Source organism: Zootoca vivipara, chromosome 6, assembly GCF_963506605.1.
Source record: "Zootoca vivipara chromosome 6, rZooViv1.1, whole genome shotgun sequence".
NCBI lineage: Eukaryota > Metazoa > Chordata > Lepidosauria > Squamata > Lacertidae > Zootoca > Zootoca vivipara.
The window spans coordinates 80,561,462-80,587,307 of NC_083281.1; the positions used below are offsets into that span (position 1 = coordinate 80,561,462).

At 47.7% G+C, this 25,846-nt stretch overlaps 3 protein-coding genes across 4 annotated transcripts in view; 1 reads left to right on the forward strand and 2 right to left on the reverse strand.

Moving 5' to 3' along the window:
* The window catches only part of LOC118087295 (ATPase family AAA domain-containing protein 3), a 47,414-nt gene extending 45,237 nt beyond the window's left edge, over positions 1–2,177 (reverse strand). Inside the window, exon 1 of the mRNA XM_035119820.2 lies at positions 1,885–2,177. Coding sequence (XP_034975711.1) covers positions 1,885–2,092 — 208 coding nt within the window. The 5' untranslated portion in view covers positions 2,093–2,177. The remainder of the gene's footprint in view (positions 1–1,884) is intronic.
* Positions 2,178–2,925: 748 nt separating this feature from the next.
* LOC118087268 (uncharacterized) lies at positions 2,926–13,050 on the forward strand. 2 transcript variants are annotated; one of them, XM_035119770.2, is made up of 6 exons: positions 2,926–3,050; positions 3,963–4,093; positions 6,070–6,955; positions 8,381–8,554; positions 9,814–10,012; positions 12,882–13,050. In XM_035119770.2, exons 1-5 carry the CDS (start codon positions 2,929–2,931, stop codon positions 9,980–9,982), a joined length of 1,482 nt encoding a protein of 493 aa, XP_034975661.2. In that variant the 5' UTR covers positions 2,926–2,928; the 3' UTR covers positions 9,983–10,012; positions 12,882–13,050. The 2 variants fall into 2 exon arrangements, with proteins under 2 accessions (XP_034975661.2, XP_060132182.1); XM_060276199.1 differs by having other exon boundaries at positions 2,926–3,001.
* Positions 11,645–25,846, reverse strand: part of VWA1 (von Willebrand factor A domain containing 1) — a 36,724-nt gene continuing 22,522 nt past the window's right edge. Inside the window, exons 3-6 of the mRNA XM_035119767.2 lie at positions 20,310–20,588; positions 16,692–16,964; positions 14,373–14,642; positions 11,645–12,356 (exon numbers count right to left, since the gene is read on the reverse strand). Coding sequence (XP_034975658.2) covers positions 12,316–12,356; positions 14,373–14,642; positions 16,692–16,964; positions 20,310–20,588 — 863 coding nt within the window. The 3' untranslated portion in view covers positions 11,645–12,315. The remainder of the gene's footprint in view (positions 12,357–14,372; positions 14,643–16,691; positions 16,965–20,309; positions 20,589–25,846) is intronic.

Here is a 25,846-nt window from a genome sequence, read left to right on the forward strand (position 1 = left end):
TGACAATGGGTATACTAGGAAACACGGCCATTGAAAAAGGTGACCAGCACACCTTCAAAGCAATGATACTAGCGGGAAAGGCAACAATAGCTTTAGGTTGGAAAGATAGAGAAAAATGGACAGTAGAGGTCTGGACTAATTATTTGTTTGAATTTATTCAGTCAGACATTGTGGCAGTAACGTCACAGGAAATAACATGGAGGGCCAAGTCTACTATTATAAGGACCAGATGGAACCCCTATCTTCAATGGAAAACAACTACTAGATCAGAAGACATTCAGTGGAAATTAAAGACATTGTGCCCGTGGCTGAGGACAACTGTTTGAACCCTTCCAATGGATTATGGGTGGGGGAGGGGGTGGGAAGGAAAAGGAAAAATGGTACGGAGAAATTAAAAATTGGAAGGAGAGAATATAATGTATGTAAAAATTCTCGTACTTTAATAAAAATCTTTAAAAAAAGAAAAAGAATACTCAATCCCTCTTCCCTGGGAACATTGGGAATTGTAGCTCTGTGAGGGGGAATATGGGGGGGGGTCTCCTAACAATTTTCAGCACCGTTAATGAACGACAGCTCCTAGGATTCTTTGGGGGAAGTCACAACTGTTTAAAGTGGCATGATGCCGCTTTAAATGTAAGGCGCAGATACAGCCTAATTCAAGCCTAACTCACAGTCTTCTCTTAGGAACGAAAGCTCCTCAGTGAAGCTTGCGCCGCCCCTTCAAGGTAGGTACTGCAAATGGTCAAATTATTTGGGCTTCAGGTGAGTGGAGTTGTAACACCGTCTCTCATCTGCAGTTCAGACATTGAGGCACAGTTTTCAGGCAGCACAAATAACAAGGAATAAGTTATTCTCAAAGCTAATTGTGGTTAAGACGGAGCAGGTTTCTCCTAGGCTCCACTGACTCCAATATGCCTACTCTAAGCATGAATAAGGATGTACCTAAAAATCAGGAGTTTCGGAAAAATTTTGACCTGAGGGCCTCATTCTCTTCTGTACAACCTTTTGGGTTTTCTTTGTTACTATGTTACATACTTTTGTGTTTTTATATTGTGAACTGCCCTGTGATCCTATGATGAAGGGTGGTATAGAAAGTAAATAAAATAATAATAGCAATAATTCTGGGGCAACGCAGCCCCTCTGGCCAACCTCTGCTGTAACAAAGAGATCTCAGAGCCACTAAACATTTGCTGAACATTTACAGAGCCTGCTGGAGTCACATGACTGTTACAAGGTCAAAGGGCAACCCTCCCTCCGCTGAGCACTGATGCAATTACTGTTGGGGAAACTGCAACTAGGCTCTCCAGAGTTTGAAATGTGAGGGCACAAATGCTGCTTCAGAAATGTGCCCTCAGACTCACATTCCTGGAATTGTGCAGCAGTTTCTGGAGCCTGTTTTATGGATTTCCCATTTCTGTCCTGTAAAAACAGAGCTTCTGGGGCACACGAGAGAGGACCTTGCAGATGCAGCTCACATGTGGCTCTTGCCTCCCTAGCATTTTAAAGAAGAGATTTTTTGGGGGGTGGGCATCCTTTAGAATAGATCCAGTTAACCCTTCACACACACACACGTTGCCCTCACACCCTGCCTTTCAAAGAAGCGCTCCAGCCCTGTACATCCAGCCAGCCCTCTCACCACCCCTTACACATGACCTTCCTTCCACACTAGTCAGCTCCCTGCTCCATCCGGAACCCATACACTCCCAGCACCTGCCCACCACACGCTCATGCGTTCATGCCCCACGTATTAAACGTGGTTTTTTGTCCTATTCATAATAGACCCTCTGAAATCTATTATTATTATTATTATTATTAATCATTAACTTCAGCTGGTCTACTCCTGAGTAGGGCCCAGGCTTTCCTCCCCTCCCTCCTCCGACTCACGGGAGGCGTCCAGCTCCCTGGCAGCCTTGGCCGCCCGCTCCAGGCCGGTGGGGTCGAAGTTGCTCCATTTGTCCTTGGGGCGGCCCCCTTCTCCCGGCCCTTCCCCAGAAGGCCCTCCCGGCGAAGGCGGCAGCGGCGGGGGCCCGGGGGGAGCTCCCAGGCCCGCATCTCCACCGCCGCCGCGGTTCAGCCCGAAGAGCCACGACATGAGCACCGCTCTGCTTTTTGCAGCCCAGCCGGCAGGCAGCAAGCAGCAGCACACACGCGGACCCAGCGCCGCTCACACTGCGCAGGCGCCATATCCGCCCTTTCCGGTTTCCGGCGCGTTGCCATTGGTGGGAAACACACACGCGCACACACACACACACAAAAAGAATGTGAGGAACCATAGAGTTGGGGGAACAGACGGGCTCATTCCGGCTTCATCCGTACAGTACAGTTTCGTTTTAGAACCAAGGTCGCAGAACCGGAAGTCCTGTGAGTATTTTCTGGACTACAACTCCCATAGATCCTTTGCCATTGGCCATGCTGCCGGGACTTGGAATCTAGCAACGGCTAGGGGAGGGATGGAGATTGTGTAATTTATTCTACATGTCACTCTATACCAGGCACCCCCAAAGTCGGCCTTCCAGATGTTTTGGGACTACAACTCCCATCATCCCTAGCTAACTGAACCAGTGGTCAGGGATGATGGGAATTGTAGTCCCAAAAATATCTAAAAAGCCGAGTTTGGGGATGCCTGCTCTATACCTTTACTATCTCTGTGGGTCCCCCTCTTCAGGGAAGCTTATTGGGCCGAAGCAAACAAGCAGAAGGCGGGGCTACTAAATCACGTGCCTTTGACTCTTCTCGTCTTTTATTGGCTTCCAGCACTGTGAACCCGTCCTCCCCGCGGAGATCAGTGATGCAATTGGGTGACCTGAAAAGAAGGGCGGGACCTTAGAGAGAGTGAAGGTGGGGAATTCAACCTGTAGCAAAGAAGGAGGCGGTCCTTCTCCTTAGCAACGGGAATGTTGAGGCTGTCGCTAAGGAGGATGCCAAGTGATGCTTCGCAGAGAAGGGCGAGCATGGCGGAGGCTGGAGCTTTGCGGGTGCGGGGCAGTGGAGTCACCCTCAGGTGCTGGGAGAGGGACGGGTGATTCTGGGAAAGCTGTATTTTATTTATTGTATGTTTTATTTATGTATTTAAATAAATAAATAAATAAATAAATAGGAGAAATAGAGGGGGTATGTTTTATTTTCTTATGTATATTTACTGCATTTGCCAAAAAAGGCTCTCAGGATGTATTACAAATCAGCTCCTGGATCTGTTTTTGGCCCTCAGTCTTAAAAAGTCACGACACATGAGGAAAATAGGAATAGGAGGGTAGAAGGGAAAGCAAATTCAAACACATGCCCTTACAGTTCTCAAAATTACAAGCAAAGACACCCCCCTTTTTAAAGATGGGACTTGGTTTAGGAAGGAGGGATATATTATCCCAATTTGAGGCTTTAAATCTAAGGGGAATTTCTGAGAATTGATCTCTCAGCTCCATTCCTTCAGTTCCGATTTGAGAGTGGAATCCCGTGTATGTCATCTACTTAGAAGTTAATCCCAGTTGCCACCAACTAAGTCCTACACAGGGTAGACACATTGAAATTAATAGACCAAAATGAGCCATTTCCATTAATTTCACTGGGTCTACTCTAAGTAGGACTAACCCTGGCTACAACCTACACCAAGGCTTGTGATGCAGTCCTGTGTATGTCTACTCAGAATTTAAATTGGGATGGTCTAAACCCAGGGCCAGATTTAAGGTGCTTATGTTGTCATTTAAAGCTCTAATGAACTAGGTCCTAGGTAAATGGTACCATATCCTCCTGTCACTGTGTTAAAGATCTGTGGGTAAACCATTTTAGTAGTCTATCGGCTGGGGACTCATGGCTGGGCTTTTTCTGTAGTACCCCATGGAGACGGGGCAAGAATGTGAAGCACTATAAAAACTAATACAAATAGTAGTTTCTTTACGGTGAAAAGAGAATGACAGGAAATGTTGGTGAACATTGTTGGTGAACAGTGTTTGTTTTTTCTTTTAAAGGGAGGTGCCAAAAGTGTGCCTTAGCAACAGCCAAAGAACCAACACTGCACAGAACTTTAGCTTCTCAAGCCTAGGGAGACACCAGGCTCCTGATAAGCAGGGAAGATCATCACCGGTTGAAGGAGAAAATGGTAAGAAGACTGGACTAGGACCCAGGTTCAAATCCTCACTCAGCCATGAAGGGCAGGTCTGGGAGAGAGAGCCCTGGAAAGCTGCTGCTAGTCTATAGACCAGGGGTTCCCAACAAAATTTTCTCGAGGACCCCTCATCGACCCGCTATTGTGACAAGGACCCCCATTAATTCCTAATCCTAAAATTAAAAAGTGAGAGCCAAATTAAGAGTCTTTTTATATTTTATATTTATACGTTTTTTACAGTTATGATTTAGGTTCAATGGACACTGACAAGATCGGTTCGAGAGTCACTGACTTACTTGCTTGAACATCAAATGCATTATCTTCCTCTTCATCTGTAGGCCTTTGTCGTTTTAACGAACCACTTTTTAACCAACGGTCCATTTTTAACTACACGAACTGTAGCTTCCGCGAAAAACAACGCTTTGTTTACAAACACTACTGTTTTGCAAAGAGGCAGCGCACGCCAGGGAGGAGGGAGGGGAATGGAGAATACAGGGTACCTGCGCAGTAGCGCACAAATTAAGCCGACGTGCACAAAGCATCTTGAGGAGGTGAGCGTTAGTAGAATGCGCGCGCTGCCTCTTTGCAAAACAGTAGTGTCTGTAAAGCACCACCTAACGGCATACAGCAGAACTACTGCCTCTATCTAATTCTAGTTTTGCACTAGACTCTGCTCATGCAGGAAGCGGCCAAAACAAAAAATCTGTTATCATACAAAATATATTTAATATATTTTTTATTCTAATAGCATCTTGCGGACCCCTCTGGCATAGCTCGCGGACCCCTGGGGGTCCCCGGACCACCTGTTGGGAACCACTGCTATAGACAATAGTGAGTTAGATGAACTCAATTCTCTGCCAATGAAAATTCACAGTCTTCCTTTAACTGTTTTTGGGTCATCATCCCTCAGGGATTTACCTCCTAAAGTCATCCCCCCTTCCACAAATACTGGGGTTCCCTCAAGCCTGCTGATCTCTCTTGTGCATTGATTATCTTCATTGGGGCTACATTAGAGTTCACACTCAATTTTAAATAAATTCTTTATTTTTAAATATTTATATTAAATTCGTAACAATACATCATATATCAAAAACAGGAGCTGGGAAAAACTTATTTGGGAATTTCCCTAGAAGTAGCATACACCATATTTGTTGTTAAGCCAGTGTAACATACAAAATAAAAAAGAATATGAGAAACTAATCAAACTAATAATATTATATACTAAATCATGATACACATAGAAAATGAAACAAAACTGAAACATAGTGCAAAATCTTAAAATAAAAAATGCTTTGGGGTGGGTTGAAGTAACAAAAATAATGAAACCTTAATTCAGAAAATTCATATAACTATAGCACCACCTAGAGGTATAAGAGATGTTATTTTTTCCCATAGGTGAGCCTAGTTCACTAAAGAAGCATGTTATGCCAACCATGCAATATGAAGAGCTAATGTCAGAATATTACTCTGTTCAACTGCACACATAAAATCTATAAAGTTAACCCAGATTGCAGTGATTTTAAATTTGTCCTCATGCAAATCTTGAATTATTTGTCAATTTTTGTAATAGTGCAATCTGCCATACCTCTTTAAACCAATTTGTAACCTCACCTCTGATGTAATGATGCAATAAAACATCTATGACATTAACATGTCATCTCACACATATTCCATTACTGTTCAAGCAAAACTGTGAACAAAAATGATTTCCTCCCTCCCATTGTTGAATAAAATTTGGTAAACTAACTACAAACCTTAGTTAATGAATGCCAGTTAACCACAGTTAGTAAACCATAATTAAGCCATTGGGTTTGGACAATTATTTTTAACTATGGTTAACTAAACTGTGTTTTATAAACCATGGCTTAGGGTGTTGTGCAAACCAGGTATTTTGGGGCAGTGTCAGATTTGGTCTGCTGAGCGTTTCTTGGTTGTTACTTCTTCAATAAATGGCTTTTCCTTCTACCTAGGCAGTTACTCATCTCGCCACATGGGGGAGATCCCCAGCATTGACAACTTGGAAGAAAGCTTGCGGAAGCTTCAGCTCCAAGTGGATAGCTTGGCTTCCAGTCTCCGCTCACACCCAAATCACGAACGCACTGTTGACCTGCACCCTGCAGCTGACTCAGGTCCTTTCAGTTCCAGGTGGCCAGTAGCTCCTGCTGGGAGCTATATGGAATCAGGCGTTGGAGGCCCAGCCAAGACCCCGGTGGAGACGGAGTGGTTCCTGAAGCCAAAACACTTGCTCAAATCCTTAGGAGAGTATTCAGCCCTGACGAGCCTGGGCCTTCCAACCTTTGCCACGTCCCCAGTGAACCGGTTGGCAGGGCTGCTGGGGAGCGAGATTGCAAGTCAAAACTCTTTGCACCCCTCGGCGGATTTCTCTTTCCCTCTGAAACCCGGAGCCCCTCATGTGATCGGCGTCAAGTCTTTGTTGCCTCCTAAGACCCCAGTCAGAGCATCCTTGCTGAAAAGGACCTCTTCCTCCCTCGACAGAGGCCGTTCGCTCAGTTCCTCCGGGACCAACCGTGAGGGTTCGCTCTCACCTGCCAACAAACGCAGCCGCTGGCTCCGATCTCGGTCTCAGTCTCCAAAGCCCGCCTGGAGACCCAGCTCGGCCAAGGCAAATGCCTGTGCGCAGCCCCCGCCTCAGCTTGGCAAGTCCGGGGGAAGTGGTAGCAAAAGCAGGTCAAGTAGGCATTCACGGTCAAGGATATACAGGCCAGGGACATTAGCCGCTGGATCCTGGATTCCCAGCAAGGCAATCGAGAGGGGAGTTCGGAGCAATCCTTGGACGCCTTACAGCTTGCCGTCTGCTGCTATTTCCTCACCCATAGCCCAGGAGCTCAATGAACAGTAAGTGGAAATCTTTGCCATGACGCCCAGTTGCCTTCGCCCCTCAACAATTCTCCATTCTGCTCTTGTGATAGTCTAGATCAGGCATCCCCAAACTGTGGCCCTCCAGTTGTTTTGGCCTACAACTCCCCATGATCCCTAGCTAACAGGACCAGTGGTTGGGGAAGATGGGAGTTGTAGTCCAAAACATTTGGAGGGCCGAAGTTTGGGGATGCCTGGTCTAGATTATGATGCCCTAAAGGAAGGATGAGGAAACATATGGCCATCCAGATATTGCTGGACTACAATTCCCATCATCCCTTACTGTTTTCCATCCTGGCTGATGGTAGCAGCAGTCAGCATCTGCAGTCAACATCTTAGGACCTCAATACCCTTAAGCACTGCCTCTCTGCATACAAACCGACCCGGTCTCTGCGTTTGTCATCCAAGGCCCATCTCTATGCATACCTGCCAAGTCCTGGACGGAAAAATCCGGGATCGGCAGCTGCGCGACACCGGAAGTTGCATAGACGCAACTTCCGGTGGCGCTTTGCCCTTCTATGGGTGCCAGAAAATGGCGGCGCCGGCACCAGAAGTCGCTTCTACGCATGACTGGAAATGCATAAAAGCGACTTGAGGCGGCGGCGCCATTTTCTGGTGCCCATAGAAGGGTAAAGTAGCACCAGAAAAATGGCTGCCGGCAGGAAAAAAGGGAGTTTCCTGGCGAAAACGGGATACTTGGCAGCTATGTCTCTATGTCCCCCCCTCCCTGAGAGGTTCAGAGGGTGAACTATCTAGCTGTATAACTAGGGCTGGGGAACCTTTTTCAGTTCGAGGGCCGCATTCCCTTCTGGGCAAGCCTCTGGGGGCCACATGGCAGTTCTAGGTGGGGCCAGAGGCAAAAGTGGATGGAGCAATGTATGCCAGGCTGATTTCTACACACCCACCCACCCACGTGATTTAGGAGTCCCGCCTTCTGCTTGTTTGCTTCGGCCCAATAAGCTTTCCTGAAGATGGGGACCCACAGAGATAGTAAAGGTATAGAGCAGGCATGGCCAAACTCGGCCCTCCAGATATTTTGGGACTACAATTCCCATAATCCCTGACCACTGGTCCTGTTAGCCAGGGACGACGGGAGTTGTAGTCCCAAAATATCTGGAGGGCCAAGTTTGGCCATGCCTGCATTCTCTATCCATATAAACCAGAGGCATTATCAGAGTTCACGGAGGGTCTGGCAACCCCAAGAAAAACTACTAGCTTGCATTAGTCATTTATCGTCCACAAGAAACAAACAATTCACCCTGCAAAATATCCCCGCCTTGCTGCTTTTAGGAGATGGCTTTGTTGTAAGCAGGCTTGAAAAGAGTCACTCGCCTGGCAAATCTGTGCCAAATGCTTTTTTGGAGGCCTTGCAGAAACTGTAACAAGGCCTCGTTGGCTGCACAGGTTCCTGCAGACTCTTGCTGAAGGTGATGTCGGGAGAGCCCTGGTTGAGATGTCTCCGTACCAGCGAGAGCTGGCTCGCCTCCGGCTTGAGAGTCTGCGTATGGAAGAGGCGTGGTTGTTAGAGCAGAAGAGGCAGCAGGAATTGGAACGGACCCGAGGTCCCAAGCCTAAATGGTAAGTGGGGGTTGTCAAGCTGTGGGGGAGTGGTAAGGTGTGTGTGGGGGGGGGGTCTAAAAGCAGAGAATCTGGCAGGTAGATCACTGGGCAGCAGAGGGAGCTATTGGCTTGCTCTCTGCTGCGATCACTGTGGAAGACGGTTTTATGTTGCTTGGAGCTACAGTATAAAGGTTCTAACCATAGCTGTCAAGTTTTCCCTTTTCTCGCAAGGAAGCCTATTCAGTATAAGGGAATTTCCCTTAAAAAAAGGGAGAACTTGACAGTTATGGTTCTAACTGGTTCCTCATTTCAGAGCAACTTATTTCCTGGCTACAGACTGAGGTTCATTGTTATAGCTACCATATAGGTTGCAATGTATTTGTTTTGGTCACTACAGTATGCATTTGGACACCACTTAAGATATTTTAACTGAAATTCTGCATGATGGTTCCTGAGACCAAGACGCAGGTTTTCATCTGTGTTTAGATAAAACTGGATGCCATTTTGAATCAAGATGGTGGACTGAACTTTTCAAAACTCCACTGATTTACTGATTTTAACCACTGTTTTCAAAACTGCACTGATTCTTTGGTTTCTTAGAATTCCTAGGCGATGGCCGGCATAAGTCACATGAAGACTAGCAGCATCTAAGTTAGGTTTTGCTTTTGATGAATTGTAAGGCCACCCAAGAGGCAGACAGAGAAATCTGGAGGACCTTTTGGAGCCATGAGCCACCATTTCAAATGTCCAGTTTATGCTATCCTTATCTACTTTCGCAGCTAATTGCCCCTGCTCTTTCTCTTGTCGTGAATTAGAGAGATTAGATGTGTATGATGGAGTGAGAATATAAGCATAGGTTTATTTATTTTTTAAGAACCCATGGGATGTGTAGCCAGAGCCTCTGCGATCCCTTCCATTTTTCTCTTTTTGTGGTGGACAATGGGTTGCTCCTCCCACTTGCTTCACAGGCAGGGCTATGCAAACGAGGAGCCTTTCCCATTCCCAGTCCTCCCTACATCAAAGCACCAGGCCTTTCCTGGAACTTCAGTTCTGTGGGTTTATTGTTCCAGCTCATGTGGCTTGGGCTTGCGCGGCTTACTTTTGACACCTGATGGGTATAATGATCTGGGCTGCCTTTCCATACCTCTCACCTGCATGGTTGCCTCCCTGACCACCAGCCCTCTGAGACTTTGCCTGAATTAACCTCAGGAAACCCCAACTTGTGATCAGACTAAGTGACTCAATTCTCTCCCCCACCCCCCCACCCCTGTCTCAAGGTATGAGATGCGGAACTCTCAGTTCCACTACGAAGCCCGCAAGAATAATGAACTGTTGAGAAACAGCCAGGATTTACAGTCCGTCTGTGACTACAGGCACGAGCTGGCAACAGCCTCCAAAGAATTCCGGCAACAGCCCCGCTCCACCCACCTGGAGTCCCATGGATAAAGACCAGTCTTCATAAACCGGCATTGTTGGGTGAGGATCTGAGAACACCAAGGTTGCAGGTTTGATCCCCACAAGGGACAGCTGCCTATTCCTGCATTTTTGGGGGTTGGGCTAGAATTCCCAGGGTCCCTTCCAACTCTACAATTCTATGAGAACTGTTCAGAAATGGTTGCCAGAGCTTTTCATTTTCATTTTCCTCCTCCCATCTTGTCCCTTTCCCCCTTCTATGTTGCGGTGTGTGTGTGTGTGTGTGTGTGTGTGTGTGTGTGTGTTAAGCTTGTAAGCCCGAAGGTAAGGACTGCCTCGTTTTGATTGTATGTAATTGCTCTGGGAGCCTTTTTGGCTGAAGAGCGGGGTACAGTTTCTCCAGATAAATCAACAAATGAACAAGCCAGCCTTTAACGTGCCTTTTGAGATCCCCAAGGTGTCTTTGTAGCAGCACTGTGCAAGTCAATTATTTTCATCCAAATAGTTGTGATTTTTTTTAACCTTGGGCCTCCAGATGTTATGAGGCTAAGATTTCTCATCATCCCTGACCACTGGTCCTGCTAGCTAGGGATCATGGGAGTTGTGGGCCAAAAACATCTGGAGGGTCGAGGTTGAGGAAGCCTGATCTAAAAGAACAACTTCTGCAGACCCTCAGGTGCTGAGATGGGCGGAGGGGGACCTCTTGGCAGTTCTGCCCTCAGGGGTGTCCGTGGTCTGGGAGAGGGCCTTCTCAGTGGCAGCTCCTAACCTGTGGAACTCCCTCCCCATAGAACATTCATTATACATCTCCTGGAAAATGCTGGAGCTGCACGTCTTTACCCTGGCTTTTGTCACTTGAGGTGTATATTTTTAGGACCCACCTTATTTCTGTGATTGTAAGTTGTTTAAAGTGGTTTTTAATATTGCGTTTTAATGCTGTAACCTGCCCCGGGACCTTAGAACGAAGGGTGGGGGACAAATACTAATCATAATCGTAATAATTCGGTACCTGCAATACTATCCTGTGGCTACGGTACCTGCAGTGGTGGCACTAGTGTGCAGCAATTTATTCATCTGGGATTCTACTGTAATCTGGGCTGACCCTGTTCTCTCTCCTTGCCCCTGTCTGCCACCATCCAAGAGCCCAGGACTAATCATTTTTCATGGACCATGCTATTCAAAAATATCTTTTCCCTAAGAGTCAAACACTGGATTTGAAAGCTAGGGGGGGGGAACCAACAGGCACTTAGCTTAGGTCCCAATTGGAAATGCCTTCCAAATCAAACAGGTCGTTTGTTCTCTTGTTTAATTTACTGACTTCCAAAGGGATGCATTATAAGGAGACAGGGAGGCAATCTCTACCACATTAGCAAAACAACACATGGAAGAGTTGTGCAAGAGAGTGAAACGCTTTCCGGCTTGCAAGAAAGAATAAGGAAGGGGACATTTTCGATGGAGGGGAAAATCCAGGTCGTCCTCTCCAAAGAGCTCTTATGGAATACATGCTATGAGGGTTTACATCTGCCTTGGAGGGCTGGCATCTTCTTATCTGTCTCATGGCCAGAATGGAAATCGATCCTGTGAATACTATCAGGCATTCGCTTGCTTTCAGTCCGCAAATTGTATGAAATTGATTACATTTCCCCCATTTGCATTGTGTTTCCATTGCACTGAAATGAACAGAGCGGGATAATGTAACGGCAACATAACCTATGTAATGATTAATTACGTGAATTAGGAAAGTTGCGGAATTTCAGCACAGCAGACAGCGAGATGAATGATGTAGAGTTTGGAGGAAGGCCAACCGCAGCAGAAGGGAAACAGTGCTGCTTGCAATGAATACAGGGCGGAATGGAAAACGATGCCTTCTCCCATCCTTAATTAACTCTGGCATTAACTAGGTCCTCATGGAATCCATTTTTATCTTCCTCGCAACTCTACACTGCGCGCCTCCGACTGAATTGCAGCTGTATCAGTTAAGGAGCACATCATATAGCAAGTGTTGGCTTAAAGGGGAGGGGGTGGGTGTCCTGTAACAATCTTCCCCAGCTACAGCACATACTAAAACACAAATAAATAGAATACAGTAAGGAAAGAGGAATTCTGAGTCCCAGTCTCTCTTTTTTTGGCTCATCCCCGCAGCTGAATCTCATCTTCCAGGTGGAGCCCTTTTTTTCTGAACACCAAACCAGAGCTTGGGAACTCGTAGGCAAGATGGCTGCCGACGGGGGTGGGGAGCCAGAGTGCTTCAGCGGGGCTTGAGCAGGCTTGGGAGGGGCGACCACCTCGTACGAGTTCCTCCGGCCTTCCTCCTTCTCCAGTCTTTCCCTCTGCTCTGCAGAGGTGCTCCTCGAGTCTCTTAACGCTCACGCTCTCTGCCTGTGCCTGTAGCTTCCCACTGCCGAAGCTGGAAATGAAACAGGGGAAGAAAGCACAGGAGGTTACCGTAGTTCTGGCAGTCGATGAACATGCAAAACGGCTATTCGGTCTTTCGCCTGGGGCGAGCAAAAGGGACAGGCAGGCAATCAGGCCCAAAACCTTTTGTAAAATGAAGAAAGAAAGGTAGTCGTTTGGCTCTCCCGGCCTTCCTTCTAGAGCAGGGGTAGGCAACCTGTAGCCCTCAAGATGTTAAGCTACAACTCCTATGGTCCCCGACATTTGCCATGCTGATAGGCGGAACTGTCACTATCACAAGTGCCACGTAATACTTTTTCCACTTTTGTAAGAAATCAGTCTTTTAGTGTGGCAGCACCCACACTCTGGAACTCCCTGCTTATTGACGCCAAGCTGGCACATCCATTGTTCTCTTTTCAGTGCCTGCCCAGAACATTCTTGCTTAGACCAGCCTTTGCAGATCATGTAGAATACAGATATACCCTTTAATCTGTTTTTAGTTCATTGCTGATTGTATCTTTTGCTTTATGGTTTTTAGGGCCTGCTTGGCAGTGGCGCCCTCCCTGTGGATGTCAAGGAGATAAAGAACTACAGAACTTTTCGAAGACACCTGAAGGCAGCCCTGTACCAGGAAGTTTTTAATGCTTGACATTTTATTATATATGCTGGAAGGCTCCCTGAGTGGCCTGGGGAACCCGGCCAGATGGGTGGGGTATAAATAATAAAACTATTATTATTATTTTACTGATAATTTTATTGTTTTGTTCTCTTTGTGAAACATGTATTTATATCTATACCAGACATAGGCAAACTCCGGCCCTCCAGATGTTTTGAGACTACAGTTCCCGTCATCCCTGACCACTGGTCCTGTTAGCTAGGGATGATGGGAATTGTAGTTCCATAACATCTGGAGGTGTCAGGGAGCCACCAGGGGTCAGTGGAGACCAAGTAGAGCCCAGCAGAGGCTCCAGGATGCGGAGGAAGGGCTGTCAAACGCTAAAGAACCAGAGCAGCTACTCAGCAGCTCGGGGCGGGGGGGGGGGGGGAGAAGCAACAGCCCCATCTCTGTTACAGCGAAGGGGGGGGGGGAGAAACGCAGGGAACAGAGGGAACGGAGGAGGAGACTAGCAATTCTGAAGGGACTTTGCTGGGGGCGTTCCCAACAAAAGTCACTTCCAGGTTCTGAGTCGGACTGACCAGACATGAGAACTTTAGCTCTGTCATGTATATATCTGTATAATAAAGCCTTGTAAATATACAGAAGTGGAGCTTGGGAGTCGTTACTTGTGGAGAGCAACAGCCCACCATCACAGCAGGGCCGGAGTTTGCCTATGCCTGATCTATACCTATGTATGTGTGCAACAAAGTATAGTAAAGGGACCCCTGACCATTAGGTCCAGTCGCGGATGACTCCGGGGTTGCGGTGCTCATCTCGCTCTATTGGCCGAGGGAGCCGGCGTACAGCTTCCAGGTCATGTGGCCAGCATGATAAGCCACTTCTGGCGAACCAGAGCAGCACATGGAAACGCCCTTTACCTTCCCGCTGTAGCAGTTCCTATTTATCTACTTGCACTTTGAAGTGCTTTCGAACTGCTAGGTGGGCAGGAGCTGGGACCGAGCAACGGGAGCTCACCCCGTCGCGGGGACTCGAACCACCGAACTTCTGATCGGCAAGCCCTAGAGCTCTGTGTTTTACCCTACAGCGCCACCCGCGCCACAACAAAGTATAGTAACAGATGCCAAATAAAATTAAGTAAATAGGGATCTCTAGAGCTAAGCACATTTCCATGCAAAATCGAACCTAATATACTGATATCACAAAGTTCCAAGCAAATTGGGGTGTGTGAATTTTACGGGGTGAATGAATAAATCGTGACTCCTCAGTCACGGGTGATCAGAGGCATGGCTGCCTCCAACAATGGCATCTACAACTAGTAGATGCTGCCATTCTTCTCCATGGACCCATCTTATCCCCTTCTAAGGCAAGGCCATCCACGTTGGAGGGCGTCGCAGTCTCCCCACGGCTTACCTGGCTGCTTGTGGACCATCCGGCACACTCCTTTCCCTTGCTGGTTCCTGTACACGGGCTTGACACACACTTTGTTGGTGCTGCCCTCCGCCAGGTCCGACAGCAGCACGCTGTGGATCTGCGGCGAGACGCTGAGGAGGGTCGAAGAGCCGGCCTGCCGCCGGCACCTCACCCGGTAGCCCAGGACGCTGCCGTCGGCAGGCTCCCACGAGGCCTTCACGGTGGTGGGGCTCAGGTCTTCGAAGCGCAGGTGCTTTATCTTGGAGTTCTCTGCCCAGCGGGAAGAAATAGGGCATGAAGACAGTGCATTTCCATCAGCAAATGTCAACAGAAATAACTATGCTATTGGCAGCCTGGTCCCCAAAGCTCCGCCCCTTCTCGTAAGCCACACCCATTTTGCCGTGGGACAAGCAAATCTGTCAATTGCATTTTCTCTCTTCCCTTCCAATCTTAAGTTGAGTTCTGTGCTAGCAAGTGGCTTCTTCCCCCATCACCACCAGCCTCTTCCCCTCCATCCCCACGCAGCCTCCCAAATATATACTGTGTGTGTGTGTGTGTGTGTGTATACACACACCTCAAAGGCCCTTGGACTATGTTGGCTGCAGGTTTTGGGGTGCTCTAGAAAACCAAAGAAAGAAACCCAAAGAGAGCATGTCCCAAGATGTTGGGGTGTCCCCTAAAAAGAAAACACAGTGGTACCTCTACTTATGAATTTAATGCGTTCCAAACTCACATTTGTAAGTCGAAAAAAATTGTACGTCGAATCCCATAGGAATTAATTGGGAGAAAAAATTCATAAGTCGAAGCAACCCTATCTAAAAATTCATAAGTCGAAAAAATCCTATCTAAACCGCATCCAAGATGGCGGACGGAGCTCTGTTCGTAAGTAGAAACATTCGTAAGTAAAGTTATTCGTAAGTAGAGGTACCACTGTAGCCTGATGCATTTCAGCCAATATGTGTCTAAAGGCCTCCTCCAGGAGCTACCGGTAGTTTCTGACAGCCAACAGAGATCTCCGCAGGCTGTTTTTCATTTTAACCACTATTATGTGGCTATTAGCCGTGGGGCTGCCTCTGAATACGGTTCGGAAACTGCAGCTGCTGCAGAATTCAGCAGCCAAGTTGCTCACTGGACAAGGCGGTCTGAGCACATAGCACCAATCCAACTCTGCAATTCTATGATTCAAACTTGGCCTGACTACAATGACTGCCAATTAGTTTCCGGCCCATAAGTTTCCTTGACCTATAAAGTCAAGGAACACTTCTCCCCATCTGAACCATCCCAGATCCTGCAATCCTTGTCTCACGCCCTTCTTCATGTGTGCCATTCATGGGAGGTCTGGAGGGTGGCATCACAAGAACGGGCCTTATCGGTGGTGGCTCCTTGCTTCTGGAATGTTCTCCCCAGGGAACCTCACCAGGCACCATTGATAAATATCTACAGGCACCAGGCTAAAACATTCCTTTTTAATCAGGCCGGTGGTGTTTAACTATCTGTGGCCTTTTTTGCATGGATGGGATGTTTGAATGTAGTAGGGTTTTTAAAAAAAGAATAGAATTGTCTTTTAGATTTTTAAAAGGATGGTTTTAATGTATGTGTTTGTTTTTCGCGTAAAATATTGAAAGTTGCTTTGAGTTGCCATGGCAAAAAATCAGCTAATAATAATAATAATAATATTTATATTCCACCCATCTGCCTGGGTTTCCCCAGCCACTCTGGGTGGCTTCCAACAGAATATTAAAAACATGATAAAAGATCAAACATTAAAAACTTCCCTAAACAGGGCTGCCTTCAGATGTCTTCTAAAAGTCAGATAGCTGTTTATTTCCTTGACATCTGATGGGAGGGCGTTCCACAGGGCGGACACCACTACTGAGAAGGCCCTCTGCCTTGTTCCCTGTAACCTCCCTTCTCGCAGTGAGGGAACCGCCAGAAGGCCCTTGGAGCTGGACCTCAGTGTCCGGGCAGAACGATGGGGGTGGAGACGCTCCTTCAGGTATACTGGACTGAGGCCGTTCAGGGCTTTAAATGTCAGCACCAGCACTTTGAATTGTGCTCAGAAACGTACTGGGAGCCAATGTAGGTCTTTCAGGACCAGTGTTATATGGCCTTGGCGGCCACATATTAAACGGAACACGTTGGGCTATTTTGGAAAGGGGAAAATCCACATTTCTTCAGCATCTTGAGACACATTCTCTTTGGTTTGGGGCCTCTGAGCATGTAGAAAATGCATCTGTGCCACCAGTTTAATTCGTCAGCACTACCCTTCTCCCCTGTCTCCAAATTTTGTCCCTGTGGAGGGCATGGATACCTCCTCACCTTCTGCCGTGCATGCCTTGGCTGAGAGCGCTTTCTCCTTGCCCGATTTGTAAATGGCAGACACAGTCACCAAGTAGGTGGTGTTGGCAGTCAGGTCATCCAAGATGGTGGAGTTGAGGCTCCCATCGACCTCTACCAGCTTGACTGCGTTCCCAGGCAGGGGCCCGTACAGGACCTGATAGGCGGACACGCTGTCCGGGGTGGGGGCCCAGCTGACCCGGATGCTGTGGGGTCTGGGCTCTGAGATGAGGACTCTTGCTGGGCTGATGGGCTCTGTGGAGAAAAGGTAGACAGATTGAAAAGGAGGCACTGTTAGGGAATGGTCTGAAGACGAGGGCTGGGAAATGAAGACCAGCTTCTCTCCAATGGAGAGCTGGAGGGAAAAGAGTCGCCCTCCTTGTCCACAGTGTGTTCAGAAGCAGAGAGAGAGACAGAAGCTGAACAGCTTAGAGAGGAGTTACCCAGTTATGAGATAATGACAATAGAACCAGAAGGGAGGGGGCAGCTAGTTGAGACATCTCTTGAGAGCATGGGGGACTCGGTGGTCCGAACGCATCGGAGAGCAAAGGAGTCAGAGGGAGGGAGGAACTTCCGGTTGGCGCCCAAAATGCTGCGGAAGTCAGAAGGAGCATTCGACTACCCAACTGCCCTCCTTGCGGAGAGCTGTGTATTTGTGCTCGCAACATGATGCTGCAATAAAAGGACTATAAACCTATCAACTGCTCCTTAGTTCTGATCTGTGAAGTGGAGGTTTAGAACCCGAGTCTTCCTTCTCCTAGATGGGCTCCCTTCCCACATTGACGAGCCCCATCTGCCCCTCACTTCCCTCTACAGCATGTGCAGAAAACGCCTTCTTGACCGTTGGACCCAATACTGGTCTTGTCTGCTCAATCCCCCAGAGCCTGTCTTCTCAGACAGGCAAGATCTCTAACAAAGACCCATAGGGTGCCCTCATCTGGTTTAGCCGGCCATTCAAAGCCATTTCCTGGGGTGTGGCCACTGCTGCATGCCAACAGCTTCTAGGAGCGAAGAATTCAGGGAATCTATGACAGCGTAGAATATGAACCCGCAGCAAGGATGCCTGATTTTGGGGTTCCTGTGACAACTTTTCAGCAGTTGCCTTCTTGGTAGTGGCACCCTCCCTGTGGAACGCCCTCCCATCAGATGTCAAAGAGATTAAGAACTACACAACTTTCAGAAGACACTTGAAGGCAGCCCTGTATCGAGAGGGTTTTCAATGTTTGATGTTTAATTATGTTTTTATACATGTTGGAAGCTGCCCCAGAGTGGCTGGGGAAAACCAGGGTATGATTAATTAAAACCTGGGGTATGATTAATTAAATTGTTATTATTATTATTAACTTATTTCCCAAACTAGGTATAAATGAAAGTTGAGGCAGATCATAGCCATTGTGGCTGGCTGTCCCCAACAGCTTTCTCCTCCTCCAGGGATTTCTCTATCCCTCTTTTAATGCCATCCAAAAGTTATTGGCCTTCACTGCCTCTCATGGGAGCAAATTCCATACTTAGGCTCTTGGCTGCATGAAGAAGTCCTTCCTTTTATCTATCCCAGCTGTGACATAAGCGAACAAAGTGTAAGAGCTGCTCCAAAGTCGAATGGCCCTAGCATTCCATAATAACTCCCTCAAGAGTAGTTTCCAACACAATGCAGAGATTGAGCCGTGCCAAACCTCATCTCACCACCTGCTTCCTGGTTTCTCCCCCTCCTTCTGAGAGGAGTTTCACCAATGGCCAGAATTAGGTGCCTGACATGAAAACTTGCTTATCCTGGTAGAAGTAGAGGTAATTATTTCTTGGCCCTTAAAATCCTGGAGCTGTCATTGCAGCGCATGAAAGGAAGAAATGACCAATCACTCCCACATCTATTGTGTGGGTCAGCAAACCTTGGGAAGGCTGGATTGAAGCTTTTTTTTTTTTTTTTTAAAAATCCCCTTAGGAACATTGGAAGGGGCTTATTTCCAATCAGATAATGTGACCATCAAGTTTTGGGGCAGGCAGGAAGAAACTTCATGCCTGGAAGCCAAATGTGTCCTACCAGGCTTCTCTAAGTAGCCCTTGAAAATATCCCCGGACCGAACACCTTCACTGATCCTCCTTTGCCCCTACTTGAGAATTTTTACCTGGCTAGAATGTATCCTTGAACTCTGACAATTTATTTTATTCATTACTATTTTTTTCACAGCATTTGAACCCTGTGCCTCAGCCAAAATGGCTCTCAGACTGGCTTACATAGGGTTGCCATATAAACTGGAAAATTCCAGTAATTTCTGGGGTGGGGTGGGGGCAAAATTGGTGCCGGGGGTGGGATTTTTAATTTAATAGCAAATGCCTGGGATTCCATCCGTTCCCCGGTGGAAGCACGGTGCAGCGATTGCTTCCTTGTCGTCTCCCAGATTTCAGAAGCCTGCTCGCCACCCTGCCGTCCCCTGCTGCTGGTCGCCCCAAAACAGCTGAACAACTTTGGATGATTGTTTAGAAAAGCTGAGCAACTGTGCCTGGTTTTTTTTTTACTTCTTGAAATATGGCAGCCCTAGCTGACATGCAATTAAAACGAGGCAGTCCCTTCCTGCAGACTAACTACCTAAACAACAACAACCACAACTGTCAAGCAAGGGAAAAGGGAATGGAATCAAACATGGGCACCAGTTCTTAAGCAGTTGTTCTTCAAAAGACCATATTGCATAGTTCAGGGATAGGAGGTAATGCCTGGCTGCCTGGACGGAGGATAGAAAGGGGTCTCTGTGTGTGTGGGAACCAGCCTACTGTACAAAGGTGAGGTAGGCTAGGCCCAGAGACAGTGACCAGCAAGCTTTGTGGCTGAGTTGGGATCAGAACTCGCGTCTCCCAGGCCCTAGCCAAACACTCATACCCATGGTTCCCAATGTGGGGCGCATGCCCTGTAGGGGGGCAATTTGATTTTTGTGGGGGGGCAATTCAAGAATAGGGACCCAGGTGGCGCTGTGGTTAAACCACTGAGCCTAGGGCTTGCTGATCAGAAAGGTCGGTGGTTCGAATCCCTGTGACGGGGTGAGCTCCCGTTGCTTGGTCCCAGCTCCTGCCAACCTAGCAGTTCGAAAGCACCTCAAAATGCAAGTAGATAAATAGGAACTGCTACAGCGGGAAGGTAAACGGCGTTTCCATGTGCTGCTCTGGTTTGCCAGAAGTGGCTTTGTCATGCTGGCCACATGACCTGGAAGCTATACGCCGGCTCCCACGGCCAATAATGGGAGATGAGCGTGCAACCCCAGAGTCGGTCACGACTGGACCTAATGGTCAGGGGTCCCTTTACCTTTACCTTTAATTCAAGAATGAGTTATTAACAGTTAATGGCCTTTTAGGCTCCCTCCACATGAACAGGAGTTCACTTTTTTTGAATAATAAGAATTATATATCACCGGGGAGGGGGGTGTATCAGGATTTTAGAGGTGCTTAGGCCAAAAAAAAGGTTGGGAATCACTGCTCTAACCATTATGCCACACTGCACGACCACAATGAAGACAGGCAGGAGAACAAGGAACAAAGCATTCAAAATGGCCAGAGAGCTTCTGCCTCTCACTTAGGATGGCTTTCCATTGTGCCAGACCTTCTTTGTCTTACCTTCCAAGGTGGTGACCCTGGTGGTTTGGGGTGGCATGTATCTCTCGTTGGACTCGGGAATGAGGGCGACCTCGTACGTGGTTTGGGGCACCAGGTTGCTCACCAGGAAGCTGGTGTGGTCACCTGTCAGCTGCTTGGTCAGTTTCCGCCTGGGGTCTCCGGTCGGGGCGTACTCCAGGACGTAATAGCCCGTCTCCCGGGTCAAAAACTTGGGCCAAAGGAGGCGGAAGCTGCTTGTTGAGATCTCCGTCGCACGTAGACGCTTGGCCTGGATGACACCTGGAGTGGAGAAAGGCATGGTGATTCACTGATTGATGTTTTTTTCCTTAGGTAGGGAAGGGTGAATATATCCATTCCAGTTTCTTTGGGTTAGACATGTCCATGAAATGATTTATTTGGCTATCTAGACGATTTACACACCGCTTCTGTTTAATCAAAACTCTGAGCGGTTTGCAACATAGGCTATAAGGTATCTTAAATAAATAGCAAACACCCCAAAATATCAGAGGGTTTCTACATTTCGTGAAACACAATTAAGTACGGCATCTTCTTTAGTACGAAAAGCAACAGTGCACGTAAAAATCAGCTACGAAAGCAAGGGAAATTCATGGCAAACAAGGAAACGAAGCAGCCTCAAAACAAGCGGTAAAATGTGACAAATGAAAATCAACAGGAGAGTATTGAAATAATATGATTAGACAACTGGGCAAAAGAAAACCGACTTGCTCCTCCCAGCCACCAATGTTCAACCAATTAACTGTGCCATTAAAGCAGTGGTTCTCAAAGGGTGTGGCAGGAAAGGATGGAAAGTGTAGTGGGAAAATTGAAGGACCATCAAAGAAACATTTAAACATTTCAGGGTTACTACACTGATACTATAGTATCAAAATTATCTTGTTTGGATTTACAACCAGAAACAGTACCCACGCCTCTCTTCAAGAGTATTGGGCTATTCTTCTGCAGTTCTCCACGACATAGTGTTGCGAACAGGGATTTTCAAACTCTGACAGGTATCAAGGAAATAAGCAACTATCTGACTTTTAGAAGACATCTGGGAAGTTTTTAAGGTCTGATGTTTTACTTTGGTTTATAATTTGTTGGGAGCAACAGTCAGGTGGGTGGCATATAATGAATAAATTATTATTCTTATGACTATTATTATGAAGATCAGAGAAGAGAAAGGTTTCCTTGTGTTGATGAGGAGATGAGTTTGTCTCAAATTAGACCTAATATAAATGAAATTACCCAGCAAAAGCAAGCTCACACCTCTCCTTGAGTTTGTATACATACTAAAGTGCACATGTAAGAGGCTCGTTTATAATTATACTTTGGGAATGATTTGTGTTCTTATGTAACTGCATTCCTTTATACTTTATGGATGTCCCACGATCATATTGTAAAGTACTGTAATTGTATTCTGTTATAAATCAAGCACTGCTAGGAGTTGTTTCTTTTTGTTTTCCAATGTCTTTCTTATCAATGAAAATGTTGGTGTTGTGGCGTGAGCAAATTTTTATTCTTACAGTGTGACCCAGAGAAAGAAAAAGTTGGAGATCCACTGCATTAAAGAAACCAATTCAGTTAAATTTCCAGACCCCCTATATAGCAATGAACTTCATTAGGTCTGCTCTGAATAGGACGTACTGCAGACAGCCCCACAACTTTATATTATGTTTAGATTAAAAGTATTTATTAAGGAGGAGAGGCTCAGGTGAGTCAACCCCCCAGCCCCGCCCAGTGTGCTTCTGCTCTCTGCATCTCTCCCCAAAGACCAGCAGGTGGAAGCAGAGACAACATCATCTACATTAGTGTGAGCAATTTGAAGGTTAGAAATTGGTGGGTCTCTTCCCCCCTTCTTATTAGGGAGAGAATGCCTAATATACAAATTCAATAAATGAAATAAAAATAAATAAACACCTGGGGACATTCCAGGGGGCAGGGTTTGCAGATCTCAAGCTTGGGCCCAAGAATGGGATTTTAGGCACTATTCTCAGGGCTGTGAGCTACTCCTAAAGGTAAAGGTAAAGGGACCCCTGACCATTAGGTCCAGTCGTGACCGACTCTGGGGTTGCGCGCTCATCTCGCATTATTGGCCGAGGGAGCCAGCGTATAGCTTCCAGGTCATGTGGCCAGCATGACAAAGCCACTTCTGGCGAACCAGAGCAGCACACGGAAACGCCGTTTATCTTCCCGCTGTAGCGGTTCCTATTTATCTACTTGCATTTTGATGTGCTTTCGAACTGCTAGGTTGGCAGGAGCTGGGACCAAGCAACGGGAGCTCACCCCGTCACAGAGATTCGAACCGCCGACCTTCTGATCAGCAAGCCCTAGGCTCAGTGGTTTAACCCACAGCGCCACCTGGATCCCAAAATCACTGCATTTCAGTCTTGGGTCTAGGATAGGGTTGGGGAGTCAGTGGTCCTCCAGATGTTCCTGGACTCCAACTCCCAGCATCCCTCTGGCCTTCGACCATGCTAGCAGGGGCTGATGGGGAACAGCAGCCCAGCAACATCTGGCGGGTTAGATGTTCCCAACTCCTGGAGTGAAGGGCCAGATGTTCATCCTTGTCTCCTATTAAATTGCATGAACATCTCCCTGCAGACCCAAGCAAGACCTTGATTAACTCCCAGCTTAAATCCCTTCCTGGTTATGAGGGCGACACCAGGAGAGTCCAGCAAACCAGACTTCAATGTGCCGAAAAGGTCGGCTGACATCTGTGCGACACCAGCTAATTGACAGGTGGGCAGCTCAGCCCACCAGTGACCCTCGGCCCTTGAGAGGTGGGGTGGGAGAGAAAAGGATCTGACCCGCAGGGGTGAAAAGGGTCCCCTGCCCCTGTTTTAGGTGGTGATGGGATGTCTCCAACTACGTTCCATTCCGTGTAGACCCATTCAAATGAATGGACCTCTGTTAGTCATGTCCATTCACTTCAATGGCTCTACTTTGGGAATGTTTATTACACCATACATTGTAAGGCAGCCCTGCCATAGTGGCTGGTGGGATGTCTTCTTTCTTATTCTGCTGAATGGGGACCCGGTTTCATGCTTCAAACCCCTGCCCTATGGTGCCCTTTAAAGGACATATTATGTCCACCACACACACCTCTTAGCTGCCAGGCTCCTAACTAGGCTTGTTGATGGCTGTCAAGTGAAAGAGGGAAGTCGATAGAGGGAGGAAGTGGCTTGCTGCAGGTCTGGAGGAAGATTTAAGCCTGCTTTGCCTTCAGTTAAAAATAAATAAATCAGGCAGCAGGCAGGCCAGGGAGCGTGTGCTCCTTGCGTTTGGCCTGGCCAGTTTTCTGCTCGCTACTGTACCGAGACAGGCTCCAGCCCATCCCAAGCCAGGCCCTGTCAAGGCACGGAAATCTCTCCAGCACGCTTGGCAGGCTTGAAACTGTACAGACATTATCCCAGAGGGCCGCCAGGTTGCTAGAACCACGCAGGACCACGTCGCTCCCTGCCCAAAGCTTCCAGGCAGATGCAAGCCCTCTGACAAACCTGAGAACGTTGAAAGCTTCATTGATTTCCGTAGCTGAGATTTGGAAACCAGATCTTAATTGCTTACTAGCTAGCTGTAGGCGATGCATAAATTCTCCCTGTCCCTCTTCTTGCTCTTGGCCTCAGTCCTCCCATCTGCAGCATGGGGAAATTTACACTGGGTACAACCACAAAGTGGTTACTTTGCAGATGAGAGGCAGCTGCCTACAGGCAAATAAATGCAGGTTGCTCAGTTAAAGTGGATTTGGTGCTCTTGTGCAAAATAATTTTTTAAAAAAATGCTTTGGGTGGGGGGGAATTGCCTGTTTCCCCCCTTTAATTTTGGAAGGGATGTGTCAGGGAATTGCACTGAAAGTGTGGAAGTGGTAAGTGGGACCAGAGGCAATAGGGGGTGGAGTGATGAATGTAAGTTTTTACAGGCTAGTTTCTAAACACACCCTTCTCTATCCTCTGTCCAGACAAGCAAGAGGCATGATCAGAGCTCAAGCACGCATTCCAGCTAAGCGAAAACACCCAAGGAGGGTGCTGAGCCAGGCCAGTGAAGTTTGTGGCTTGGGGAAGAGTCCCGATGGCCGGATTTGGCCCCTCAGACTGAGGTTCACCACCTCTGCCTGATAGCGTTCCCTCTCTTTCTGCTTCAAACCCTCATTGTCTTAAAGCTCTCTTGTGCCGCTTCTCCTCTTTGAGCTGGTAAGCAGCTCCCCCCCCCCCCTGAAGTAGCTGTTTCCAAAGCATCTCTTAAAAACCCGAACTTCTCGACATTCTATGTGGCTTTTAGACTCCTTCCCTCTTGCTGCTGAGTTAATATTGACCCAGGCCATGCCTCCTCACCAGCCACGCCTCCCCCTCCATGCCACACCCCATTTCCCTGGCCACACCCCCTCACCAGACAGGCTTTACAACTTCCTTTAGTGTTTTCTCCTGGCTGGAACTCTGATCCTGTCCCTCGTTTGCCTGGCTGAAGGATAAGGAGGAGTGAAGGACCGTGTGTGTAGAAACTAGTTTACCATGTTTTTAAAATCAACGTTTGCATTTCTTGCTCTGCCCACTTTGGCCTCTGGCTCCACCCCCTGGCATCCCCCCCGCCCCTGGCAGAAGGTTGCCCAGAAGGGAAGGTGGCTCTCAGGATGAAGAGGGCTCCCCTGCTATAAACGGAAGGGGAACAGAGATTGCACTGTTGCCGTCTGTGCTCGCTCGGCCCGGTCTGTTGCTGCGGACCTGGACAGCCCCAGGGCAGAAAGGTCACATCACTCAGCCTGAGAAGAAGCAGCTACAAGTGTGTGTGTGGGGGGGGAGGGGAATCCAGATTGTCAAGCGTGCGATAGGCAGTGAACCTCAGGCCGTGCCTTCCTGCTGCACCTCATTCTTGCCATGACACATGCCCTGCCTCCCTGTCAACTTGGTGATCAAACCTTGGCAGGTGCCTTGGACACAACGTGAGCAGCCTGCTTGCCGGCTTGCAGCCAGTCTTCACGAACTGAAGAAATGGCTCCTTTAGAAACCTGCAAATGCCTGGAGCTCCAATCCCCAGAATTCAGTTCCCAGGAGTCTTTGGGAGAAGTCACACGCTTTCAATGAACGGGCTTTAAATCTATGGTGTGGATCTGATCTAATACCACATCAAGGGCACCTAGTTCAGGGTTGTTCAGATTGACTGACAGCTGCAATATTGGTTGCTTCGCCCACTTTTGCCTCTGGCCCTTCACATAATGGCTTGTGGCCCCTGGAAGGAGATGTGGCCCTCAGGCTGAGAAAGGTTCTGCACCACCAAGCCAGCCCCCACCTGCTTGCTTTCTTACAACCAGTCCAAGAGGTTGTCCAGTCTCAGTGTTGCACCTTGTGGAACTCAGCAGGGAAGAGGATGAGAGGGACAACACTGGAATCAGTAGGCTCTGCCTTTTATTGGCTCTGGCGCCACCTACTGTCATGCTCCCTGCCTTCTGTCCTACCAGCCCCAAAGGCCACTATTACCCAGCTCTCAATAAAATAAAATAAAATAAAAATCTCAGCCTGTGAGTTCAACAACCTTCTATGCCTTCC

Bases quoted from the DNA above. Each gene is read 5' to 3' on its own strand.
- LOC118087268 (XM_035119770.2), top strand. From the start codon at position 2,929: ATGCTTCGCAGAGAAGGGCGAGCATGGCGGAGGCTGGAGCTTTGCGGG. The intron at 4,094-6,069 runs GTAAGAAGACTG...CCTTCTACCTAG, and splicing joins ACCGGTTGAAGGAGAAAATG to GCAGTTACTCATCTCGCCAC. The intron at 6,956-8,380 runs GTAAGTGGAAAT...TTGGCTGCACAG, and splicing joins GCCCAGGAGCTCAATGAACA to GTTCCTGCAGACTCTTGCTG.